The sequence below is a fragment of the Salvelinus alpinus genome, chromosome 21 (assembly GCF_045679555.1).
Source record: "Salvelinus alpinus chromosome 21, SLU_Salpinus.1, whole genome shotgun sequence".
Taxonomy (NCBI): Eukaryota; Metazoa; Chordata; class Actinopteri; order Salmoniformes; family Salmonidae; genus Salvelinus; species Salvelinus alpinus.
Window position 1 is genome coordinate 2219965 of NC_092106.1, and position 12650 is coordinate 2232614.

General features: G+C 42.1%; 1 protein-coding gene across 1 annotated transcript; it reads right to left on the bottom strand.

The window, feature by feature from the left end:
• Positions 1–3304: 3304 nt before the first annotated feature.
• Positions 3305–5271, bottom strand: LOC139547559 (uncharacterized). Its single transcript, XM_071356453.1, has 5 exons — positions 4774–5271; positions 4493–4600; positions 4116–4394; positions 3900–4004; positions 3305–3787 (listed from the first exon to the last, which is right to left on the bottom strand). The coding sequence occupies exons 1-5, from the start codon at positions 4787–4789 to the stop codon at positions 3390–3392; spliced, it is 906 nt and encodes a 301-aa protein (XP_071212554.1). The 5' UTR covers positions 4790–5271; the 3' UTR covers positions 3305–3389.
• Between the last annotated feature and the right edge of the window lie 7379 nt (positions 5272–12650).

The following is a 12650-nucleotide window of genomic DNA, read 5'->3' on the forward strand; positions in this document are numbered from 1 at the left end:
GCATCTCAAGAAGGTTTTGATGTACTCTTTAAAAAGTGTGTCTGATTTCCTGGAAAAGTTCCACACTTCAAAGATTTTGGCCACACGATACCCCTTCTCTAAAGCCTTAGAGAATTCTACAGTGACCCATACACCGGTCAGTGCTCTTTCTTGATCTGTGTGATCACAGGGGTTTTCCTGGTTGTGGTTTTCACAGCATGTGCGACAAAGGGGAAAGAAAAGTTTTCCTTTAGGACCCTTGTAAGGCAACACAGGTATAAACAGACCCCTAGGAGGGTAGACAGTCGCTTTGATTAAACCAAAATAATTTTGGGGTTCGTCAAAGTCGCTGTGAATAATTTCAGGATGCCCTATAGGATAGAATGAGGAACTCATTACATGAGGATATAGGGATGTAAAATCTACATAGCCTATTGTCTCGTCGGGTTGAGCTACATAACGCAATGTCAAAGCATTGGTCCGGCCTCCAAACAAGGCCTGTCGCGGTTCCAGGGGCTCTGGAGGGTCATAATGGGTAAGGAAGGCCTTAACACTAGGATCCGCCTTTTTGAGGGCTGTCCATTCGTGCTCCCACAAAACCACAACTTTTAACCCGTAAGTAGCCTTTAAAGAATTCAGTTTGTCTTGAAACTCTTGATACATTTCCCCAAAAGTCTTTTGGGTTAGGACACACAAGGCCTGGGGGACAAAGCATAATTTACAACCGTGGAAGAAACAACCGTTGTACTCATACACTGTCTCAACCCCGTCAATCTGTGTGTATCCATCTACATGGTAAGGCCCAAAAGCCTTCTCCCCCCTATTCAAAGCATGTTGGATAAAAATATCTTTATCCTGGGCCAAGTACTCCAACCATTGAATGGAACCACTAGAGTAGGCCTTGAATTGGCGTCGGTAGTTGTCTGGCGATGGGATAGCTATAGATGCAGGAGTTAGATAGTGTGTACGATAGGTTTTCATGCACGCTGATGCAATAGTTGTACAGCTCCAGGGGTCAATGCCCGCATCTTTGATTACCTCTTCTCTGAATCTGAGGCATCCTTCACGAAGTATAATAACGTCATTGTCACAGTATGATTCCATCTCTTTATGGAAATCAAAAGTGCCATGTCTTACGGTCTCGTACCATGTCAAGAATCTCTCCCGCTCTTTGGGAGACATTTGATCACACCCGTACATTTCGGGGGCTGGATAAGATCCTATATAATGTAGATTCTCCTCAGATGTGAAGAAATGAGGGAAATAGCCTTTGACAGAGTTTTCAAAACCCAAGGCCTCTGGCATTTGAGCCAATCTCATGGGTAAGAAGCTTAAGCTGTCAATGTATCTCTGTTTGAAGGCGGGGTCAACAAAGCATAATATTTTACTCCCTTGAGCTATGACACTGGGGGCCACGCCTTGCTGTATCAAAGGGTTCAGAAGCAGATAGGCGTCATAGGCTCTAGCATTGTGAGCTATAAACGTGAAGTTTCTGTACTGGGCTTTTCTAAAATGTTTTAGAAAGAGCCGGGCACAATTGGGTCCCTCGGCCGACCACTTTTCACCCTTGAAAGTCATGGTTGACACAAAAATAGGCAAATGAACCCCTGATTGCTGATTTGTCTCAAAATCATAAAACACATATTTCTCTGTATGTTCATCTTCAGCCAAGGGCTGAATGTAACACTCATGTGTTACTTCTTGAACCACTTCCGCGTCTCTGCTTTTCAAAGGACCTTTACAGATTGGGCAGTGTATAATTCCACAAACATGAGGTTTAGGGCTATCTATTTTAAGGTTGTAATTGCAATGACATTTTGGACATTTCTTGTTAATGTCACAACTGCTTACAGATTTACATGCCTTGGGATGCCATGTTTCAGTTTTGTGTTTTTCGTAACAGTAGGCCGAACGACATGTGCGGTGACAATCCGCACAGGGGGTCAAGTTTAGCGGCTGCATAGGGCAATGTTTATCCAGACATACTGAACAGTTGTAACGGCACGAGTGCCCCCCCATGCGTGTGTAGCCGGTATGACAGGCTGGACAGACATATGGAGCGCCTAAAAAGGCTGTGATGTTAGTTACGGCATAGTAATGCTCATTTTGCACATAAAAGTACATAGTCTTAGGATGTGGTTCGGGTATATTTTGGAACTTGAGGAGAGCGTCATTAGCCCTACTGTGGTACAAAACCACAATCTTGATGTTCAGAAAGTTTTCAAATTTGACTATGTCTGAGAAAGCCACAGCATCCTGTATACCGAGACCCACCGCAGTTTGTAGCTCTCGAGCTTTTTGTAACGCGGCTTGATCAGTACATCCTGGGCTGAGTAAGTGGGCCAAACCTATGGCAAAACATAGCTTATTACCTGGATTGGGAACGTTTATGAGATAGGCCCTTTTATTGCTTATGATTTCGGACTGCATTAGACTATCGAGCTTTCTTCTCTGACCCCCGCCCCCTTGTGGTTGCCGTACTAATTGTACTACAAGTTCGAGGGTCCTATCTGCTAGCACGTTTAAATTTGACTGAACAAGGCGTTCTAGCAGGTTAACAAATTGTTCAAGCTCTGCTTCACCATTCTGTAAAATAAGCGATACCTTGCTCTGTAGACTGTCTCCACAAATTTCCAACTGTAAGAGATCCCTAGGTTCGCTATAATCTCTAATCCTAGCTAACAGTTCATTCAAAGTGTCCATAAGCATTACGTAAAACACAGCATATTCCCGAATCTGACCCCCCCATGCGAAATTGAAAAACTGTCGAACCTCAATATTGTTGAATTTATTTCGGCGCAAAACATGTACACTTCGATCAAGACCTCCCCCCTCCAGATTTGCTAGGCAATTGTCCAACTGTTCAAAAACATCGTATTGGGTTTCAGACTCTTCGGACATTGGTGTTAAAGGCTGATTTATAGGTGTCTGGGGTGCCGAATTAAACCTAGGGCTCTCGTTCTGTACACTGATCTCAAGACCGCCCCCCTCCAGATTTGCTAGACATTTGTCCAACTGTTCAAAAACATCATATTGGCTTTCAGACTCTTCGGACAATGTTGTTAAAGGCTGTCTTAGAGGTGTATGTGGGGCCGAATTAAACCTAGGGCTCGCGTTAAGCTGGGTAAATAGAGATATGATGGTTTCGGGAATCTGTGATAACATGTTTTCCTCGGAAGGCCCTGACTCATTCATACGTGTAATAATGTCTATGAGTTCGGAGGGAATCTGTGATAATAGATTTTCATCTATTGTCATTATGTCAATTACCCCCGAATCATTCATATGGTTAACTTTATCTTGGAGCTCTGTAGGGATCATGGCTAAGAGGGTTTCAATTGTCTCGCTTAGGTCTATAGGGGGCGCCATTTGTCTAATTAAGGATGTGTGTGTGTTTACATGTGTGTTTTTTAACGGCGGTATTTGCTTGTTTTAGCCCTAATGTTTTTTAACATACGGGGTAGCTCGCTACGCCAGAATGACACATCCTGATTGTATTGATGTTCGAGTAGAATACACATGCGCCTCTGGAGTAGAGCCTTTCGTGATTTTAAACCCAGGGTAAACGCTTTGAAAAAACGGTCTTGGTCTATTTCAGAATCTGCTGTTGCCCCCACAGAATTGGCCGATTCAAGAAGGTTGGCAGCTTCACAGAACATCAAATCGTCTACCTCAGAAATGTCATTTAAATCTTTGAAATCATCAGGTTTCGCTGTTTTCTTGACTGGTGTCTTTGGAGCCTCCTCGGGGATGCTTGTCTGGGCATCCTCCGATGTTTGTGCGTTGTCTTTATAAGCCGGTGAGGAGTCTGAAATAAAAATAATACATACAAAAATAGGTTATTAACCCTAAAATATGTTAAAAATGCCAAATACATTTCAGATATAAGCCTATATATTAACAATACATTAATTAAATACCTCGGCTTTTTTGACGAGGGCTGTTCTGAAGAAGTTCTGAAACCAGGGGCTGATGTCTTTGTTCAGCCAGTATTACAGCATCTGCAGGTTCGGTAGATGTTGAGCCTGAAAAAAACAATATAAGGCCTTGTTTTAACATATTCCGGCATAAAAATATATATAAATAATAAAATAATAAAATATCGCTATAAATAATAATATATAATTGATTCATACCTTGTCCTTGGAACGAGGTCTCGTGAATATCGGCCAAGTAGAATTGTTCGGGTGAAGCGGAACTGTGGATCTGAGCACTAATTATCCTTTGGTGTTTAGAAATATGGGGGACAACGTTGTCGTGTCCCAGGGGATTTGACCTGCCGTTTAAATCCTGTGTTCGTGGCTTGTGTGTAAAAACATCCGGGTCATAGGGGATAATTGTCTCGTAGTCATATGCTTGGCAGAAACCGTTCAGGCTCCATAGGGCCTCGTTTAACCTTCTAGGCTTTAGGTCCTCTGTAAACATATAAAATAACTTTTAATATAAGATGCCCACACTTTTTGTTTTTAAGGTATAAATATTTTTATGTATGGAATTCTTGGAGCTTACTTACGTTTACAATTCAGGGTAGGCGTTTGTTTGTCTGCACTTTGTTCCGGAGCCCCATTGGATGGTTCGAGCTCAGTTATACCTCGGAGTATCTGCGTGAATGCTTCAGAATCTATAAAACATTCGACAATATTAAAGCTATAACCACTTTAGCTAATATTGCCTTGTTATACGGTAAGCATACTGGTCCTAATGCATGTTTAATATTTCTATAACATACCACGCTTTTCAAACAATTCCCCACAACAACCAAATCTAATATAAAGATTTATTTCAAGAACTCACCTTGCGATAGATCCATTAGACTGTTTTCCCAGATTATCTTTTTAACGCTTCAGTCCGATAACGATTCTTGGAGTTTCTGGAGGTGCTGTTTGCATCGGAACTAAAACGCTGCTAACAGGGTCGCGGTTGTCAATAGAGTTTGTCCCCCCACTACCTAGAGAAAGTACTGTATGATTTTCACATAGCATTTGGGGTTTGTCGTTTTTTAGGACTAGACCCCAGCTATATTTAACTCCTACGTTATTTGGTTCAAACAAGGGGTTTGGTGTGTTTAAACCTTATTACACCCAGGGCTATTCTACAAACTAACCGGTGTGGTAGCACCTCGATGCTGGGGGTTGGGAGTTCTAGACAAAAAGGGGCTGATTTACTTTTTTTAAACCCTACAGCCTCTGTTTTAGACCCTAGAACATAAATTATGTTTTGACATGTTGTTAATGATTCGTAAGTGGCCGTAAGACAAAGACTAGCGAGAGAGAGAGAGCCTTGAGCGCTGACGCATATCCATTTATGAACAAACCCCGCCCCGTTTTCTTTGTTTTGAAACACACACACACACAGCCACTCTAGCACACGCACGCCCACACACGCGCGCACATGTCTTTTTCAGCAAGTTTTCTCCTCAGGGACAGACTGAGCTAAGAGTGAACAAACTAGCGAGTTCAGGACATGGTGAGATTCGGCTTTTAAAAACCATTTATTTCATTCAAAATATTTAGTACATACATTTTATAACCGTTCACAATTAAGGTATTTTACGATGCCTTTCTTACAGATCCAGGGGGCTTATGCAACCACCCACCATTATCAGTGTCGAGTTCGCCCTCAAAAGGCATGGCTCTCTTGCTAGGTCCATCAACACTTGGTACGTTTTCACTCCAGGGGTAGATCCTCCGTCGGGCCTTTTGGTCTTGACTCTGTCTCAAGGAAAGCCTCGCCCAGCGCTTTAACTGTTCCCCATTTTGGAAGAGAATGTCCAGCTTATTCATAAGGGTTATGAAAATCGGATAATCCAACCATTTAAAACTAAACACAGGAATAAAAAAGTTGACATCTTTGCAGGCTCTGGAAGCTACAGGAGAATTGACAGACTTTGTAGCATTAGCACCATCATAAAATTCACAGGCTAAAATTGTCACTTTGTTATTAGGGGCATAGTCCATTGAAGCGATTCTTAGAGCTTTCAGATCACTGCGTCCGCAGACCTGTTCTTCCAACGCATAGCCCGGCAGCTGTGTACCACTCAGAACCTGTTCAATTTTACAGAGAGCCAGCCTGATCTTTAGCCATTCTCTCATCCCCAGAGCAGGAGAAAAAATCCCAGGTTTTGCCTGATAAACGGGTTTGGGGCCACTGTCTGTGAATATCTTTACCGTAGAATCCTCCGGGTGGAATATGTAAGAAATGTGGCCTTCACTCGTACCCAAAAATCCTTTAAAACATTCTGGAGCTTCACACAGAACTTCTTCAAGGCTTTGGTCACTGGGTTCATGACAAGCCGAGCATAACATCCCTAAAATTGGCATAGGTGGCATTTTTGTTTAATATTCAGGGGGTTATCATGTACAGACTTAAACAGGGGGATTGTTCCTAGGGCTTTATAAGGCTGTGCCCCTGACATTAGTGTTTCCTAGACAACAACCCCGGAGGGCTATAAGCTATAAAATAGGCCTTACTCTTTGAAATGTTCAGCACACACACCCCCAACCACCCCACCCCACCTCAAACCAAAAGGGGGGTCAGGACAGGAAACCCTGGGCTTGCACGCGTCAGCAGAACATCAGCAGAACATAGGGTCATCAATCATTTTTTTGACAGCTGGACTTAGGGTCATCAATCATTAACGGTTGACCTGTCAAATGGACCCTTACTCACCCCATAGCCCCCACCTAACCAGGCTTGCCTGACCAGAAGACATGCACACGTCATCACTACATAGGGTTCACATAGAGTTCACATAGGGTCATCAATCAAAATTTTGACACGTCACATCTACTTTAATCTCTCTCTAATCTGTCCTTTCTAACAAAAGAGCTGAAAGCGGTCCGGAAGTGTTGGATTTTTTGACATAAATAACACTTTCAAGATCAACTGGTTGAAAAGATGTTTGATCAATACTGATTCAATATGGTATTTCATTCCAAATAATGTGTTTAATAAGTTGGGAGGTCTTAAATTTTTACTGAAATGTAATTATATTCCTGAAAGATTACCCGCTAAATTGGCTAGGTTTCGCCAACAAGCTTTAATGGCCTAGAAAATATGTTTCCTGCACAATTTTCCCCCACATAAAGCTCTTTTGTGGAATAATTCAGAATGAACTGTAAGGAATAAGTCATTGTTCTACCCCAACTGGCATGAGAGGAATATTGACTTTGTTCTTGAGGTTTTCGACAACAAGGGTAATATTCTCACATATGAACAATTTATAACATTGAAAGAGTTTCCAATACCTTTCAAAGAGTTTATTTCTGTGATCAAAGCCGTTCCCAGTGGTCTAACTACACTAATAAAAACTAATTTTAGCTTTGGTAAGTAAGTCGTAAGTCGTTGTTGTCGTTGTGTCCTCCTCCCAGAGTGCTAAGAACCTTGGCGTGATCCTGGACAACACCCTGTCGTTCTCAACTAACATCAAGGCGGTGACCCGTTCCTGTAGGTTCATGCTCTACAACATTCGCAGAGTACGACCCTGCCTCACGCAGGAAGCGGCGCAGGTCCTAATCCAGGCACTTGTCATCTCCCGTCTGGATTACTGCAACTCGCTGTTGGCTGGGCTCCCTGCCTGTGCCATTAAACCCCTACAACTCATCCAGAACGCCGCAGCCCGTCTGGTGTTCAACTTTCCCAAGTTCTCTCACGTCACCCCGCTCCTCCGCTCTCTCCACTGGCTTCCAGTTGAAGCTCGCATCCGCTACAAGACCATGGTGCTTGCCTACGGAGCTGTGAGGGGAACGGCACCTCCGTACCTTCAGGCTCTGATCAGGCCCTACACCCAAACAAGGGCACTGCGTTCATCCACCTCTGGCCTGCTCGCCTCCCTACCTCTGAGGAAGTACAGTTCCCGCTCAGCCCAGTCAAAACTGTTCGCTGCTCTGGCACCCCAATGGTGGAACAAACTCCCTCACGACGCCAGGTCAGCGGAGTCAATCACCACCTTCCGGAGACACCTGAAACCCCACCTCTTTAAGGAATACCTAGGATAGGATAAAGTAATCCTTCTAACCCCCCCCCCCCCTTAAAAGAGTTAGATGCACTATTGTAAAGTGGTTGTTCCACTGGATATCATAAGGTGAATGCACCAATTTGTAAGTCGCTCTGGATAAGAGCGTCTGCTAAATGACTTAAATGCATTATGAACACTACCCATGTTTTTGACATGAAGGATATAATATGTTACTATTGCAATGATAACAAGACCATTGAAATGATTGTGAATTTTTTAAATTCTTGTGGCCAAATACTTAACACAAACAAAAATTCCGAAATTCTATACCAAAATTACACATTGTTTTGATTGAATTTAACTATTTTATTAAAATATTAACCCTAGTGAATAACAACAAGAATAACATTTTCCTGAATCATTATAATAAGATTTTTTCAGAGTGATTACAATTGCACTAGAATTGTTTACTTTTTTATTACTTGATATTTTTTGTATGTTTTAGTATTTTTTTCGTTAATACCTGCGTTCTGTTTTGTATGATGTAACAATGTAAATTGTCAATCTGTATTTTGAATAAAAACAAATTAAAAAAATTACGTAGTTATTACACTATTACTCGTATTTCATGTCATAACGATTCCTCGATACGTATGCTACGACGCTGGTAAAGTTTTGTCTCGCGCAAATTTTTAAAATAATAATAAATAGTTTTGTCTCGCGCACCTGCCCTTCCCCAAACTCTGGACGGTGCTGGTCATAAAAAAAGCTAGCTAGCTAGCTAGCTGATGGATGCAAACAATGGCCTTCCCCAAAAACAGCAAAACGATATCTGTTTCAGTAGCTATAGTTAGCTAGCTAACTATCTAGCTAGGTGTCATCATCTAAAATACCCTTAATTTATAACACAGTTCTTATTTGATTAACGGTGGTCGGACCCATCTGTGTGAAGCTAGCCAGAATAAGGGTTAGAGTGGAATTTGCGGTAAGCCTTCAAAATAAAATAATGTCATTGACAGATGCAAATGAATACAAATAGTGGAATTGTGCCATAATTGAACAGATCATGCTAAAACAAGGTTAGAATATTGTTATATAAAATCAACAAAAGACAATAGCTAGTTAATTAGACAAAAATATGTTGAAATCACACTGAAAGTTTTAGACTTTAGAATAGCATTGGGGTCATACTTATTTCACTGCACATAGGGCCTTACCTATGAATTGTGGATCAATGACATGGGGTATCAGTCTACTCAGTGATACCCAGAGAAAACCCAGAGCGTCGTAGCTCTTATTGCGGGACTCCACTGTGAATTGAGCCACATTTATTGTACCAGTCAACCAACTACGTGTATTGAACACTATTCCAGAGGAAAAACAATGCAACGTGTATGTTTTTGATTCTGAGGACTCTATTGGACTATGGGAAAAAAGTACTTGGGTACTAAGTAGACTGATACCCCATTTCATTGATCCCCAATCCAACCCTATTTAAAAGTTCTTCAGGATTGGTGGGTCCCCTGCGGGACGTTTGAGCTAACGTAGGCTAATGTGATTAGCATGAGGTTGTAAGTAACAAGAACATTTCCCAGGACATAGACATATCTGATATTGGCAGAAAGCTTAAATTATTGTTACTCTAACTGCACTGTCCAATTTACAGTAGCTTTTACAGTGAAAGAATACCATGCTATTGTTTGAGGAGAGTGCACAGTTTTGAACATGAAAAGTTATTAATAAACAAATTAGGCACATTTGGGCAGTCTTGATACAACATTTTGAACAGAAATGCAATGGTTCATTGGATCAGTCTAAAACTTTGCACATACACTGATGCCATCTATTGGCCAACATCTAAATTGCACCTGGGCTGGAATAATACATCAAGGCCTTTCTCTTGCATTTCAAAGATGATGGTACAAAAAAAACTGCATGTTTTTTTCTTTGTATTATCTTTTACCAGATCTAATGTGTTATATTCTCCTACATTCCTTTCGCATTTCCACAAACCTCAAAGTGTTTCCTTTCAAATGGTACCAAGAATATGCATATCCTTGCTTCAGGGCCTGAGCTACAGGCAGTTAGATTTGGGTATGTCATTTAAGGCGAAATCAGGGGGGGGGGGGAAAGGGGCCGATCCTTAAGTAACATTATCTAGTCTAAATATAAATGTAAATATGGCATGATTCCACCAATTTTAACCTTCTGCATCACTTTCAACAAGGAACCTTTATTTTGAAGGCAAACCGCAAATTCCACTATTGTGGCTAGCTTCACAACACATACCAGGTCCGGTCAAGCCTAACTAGCCAGATGAAGCTAGGTGGTTGTTTATAAGGTTAGCTTAGGGAAACAGGGTTAAATAGCTGGCTAGCTAGTCTTTTTTATTTTCTGAACTTTAGTTAAATTTCAATAGGCGAACAACAAGTGGCTACCTAGCGAATACTTACTCACAATGATTCCTAAATCATTGCTAAGAATATTGAAAATGACTGCAGTTTCTACTGGTCATTGTTTTTAGGCTGGTTGCATTGGTGCTATCTAGGTACCAAGCTAAAGCTAGCTAGCTACTCCAGAAGTTGCTAATAACATCTGTATCAAAAATATTTGCACATTTTATTGATCCTGCTCGTTTGGTGGTGCTTGGCTTGCACGTGCAAATTCAGCACACACAACATTCTATAATAGAATTGTGTTATTTGACGTGTCAAATTAAAAGCTTATTTGATGTGTCAAATATTGTTGTTTGACGTGTATCTTTTTGACACGCAAAGACCCAAACGGTGTTCCATAGAATTTTGTTATTTGACGTGTCAAATTAAAAGCTTATTTGACGTGTATCTTTTTTGACACGCAAAGACCCAAACAGCGTTCCATAGGCAGTGGCATCAATGATTTGATTTCAGCAAACCCCTGGTTGCCAGCTCACTTCCTGCAGAACGAGGAATTTGGAACTGGCAACCCTCTGGTTTCTTGCTTACCTCTCTAACAGCTAGGCTACCTGCTGTGATGTAGGTTTGTGCCTCCAACTATGAATACAGTTGAAGTAATGCAAGTTTGATGCACTGCAACTGAAAAATAGAACTACGGTCAAGGTCGGTTGCCTGCCTTTTCTAGAGTGCGTTTTTCTACACTACAGCTTAAGTGGGGTTTTGTTTTTCAAGACATTGACACATGCGTTATTTGGATATCCATTTCTATGGTCTAAAATCTATACATCCGTGTGGAGTTGACTGGCATTGCTAGAAAAGGTGAAAAACTCACATTGATAAAGCTGGCGTTGAGTTCTTTGGCGGTGTGGCCTCTGCAGGTTTCGGACGTAGTCTCGGATGATGCAGGTGATGATGTCAGAAGTGGAGGAGATGCTTTGTGTCCGCTGTGTGGGTGCGAGGAAGGGAGAAGCTGACCATTACGCATGCATTTGCACACATTATATGAAGTCGACTAAACCCAATGCAGCAAAGCCACAATGGCATATGCAAGTCCTGCCCAGACTAAACCCCTAACCAAGCCCCTGCACACCCTTGGCACTTTCTCTAAACATGCAAGGATTTGATAGGTACAGTGGCGATTTTAGCATTTGTCTTCAGAACAGACACAATTCGTACGGGCATTCCAAAGGGATGCTGGCCCATGCTGACTCCAATGCTTTCCACAGTTGTGTCAAGTTGGCTAGATGTCCTTTGGGTGGTGGACCATTCTTCATACACATGGGAAACTGTTGAGTGTGAAAAACCCAGCAGCACTGCAGTTCTTGATACAAACTGGTGCGCCTGGTGTAACAGCTTAACTTTAGTCCGTCCCCTCACCCCGACGCGAACCAGGGACCCTCTGCACACATCAACAACTGACACCCACGAAGCATCGTTACCCATCGCTCCACAAAAGCCACGGCTCTTGCAGAGCAAGGGGAACCACTACTTCAAGGTCTCAAAGCGAGTGACGTAACCGATTGAAGCGCTATTAGCGCGCACCACCGCTAACTAGCTAGCCATTTCACATCCGTTACACTGGCACCTACTACCATACCCCGTTTGAAGGCACTTCAATCTTTTGTCTTGCCCATTCACCCTCTGAATGGCACACAAACGCAATCCATGTCTCAATTGCATCAAGGCTTAAAAATCTTTCTTTAACCTGTCCCCACCCCTTCATCTACACTGATTGAAGTGGATTTGACAAGTGAGCTCAATAAGGGATCACAGCATTTACCTGGATGTCACCTGGATGTTTTGTAAAGTTTTGTACACTCAGTGTATATCTGGCACACCTGGCTCATGTGGTTGTGCATTCTACATCACTATGAGAAATGCAGGGCATAAACTACAATTATATTTCATACAGGAATGGTCATGCAAAATTTTCCACTAAAACCCCATTGAGTTGTTTGGCGGCCATATTGGAAAAAAGGCTTCTGTGGGGTTAATGAGGGAATTCTGTGATGGCCCTACAAATCTTCCGTTCTAGCTGTGTGTGTGCAATTTGGTGCCTTTATCGCCAAAGTTACAATCCAAAACATAGCTGCCCCATTACATGGAATTCTATGGCTAAGCTTCCAACATTCTAATGTCATTGGTAAAATATAGGATTTTAAAACAATAGTTGTAGCTTTGCTTTCAAAGTTGATTATATTGGGCCTCCCGAGTGGCGCAGTGGTCTAAGGCACTCCTGCGGCAGGCTGAGTGCAATGCATGCTGACACAGTTGCCAGG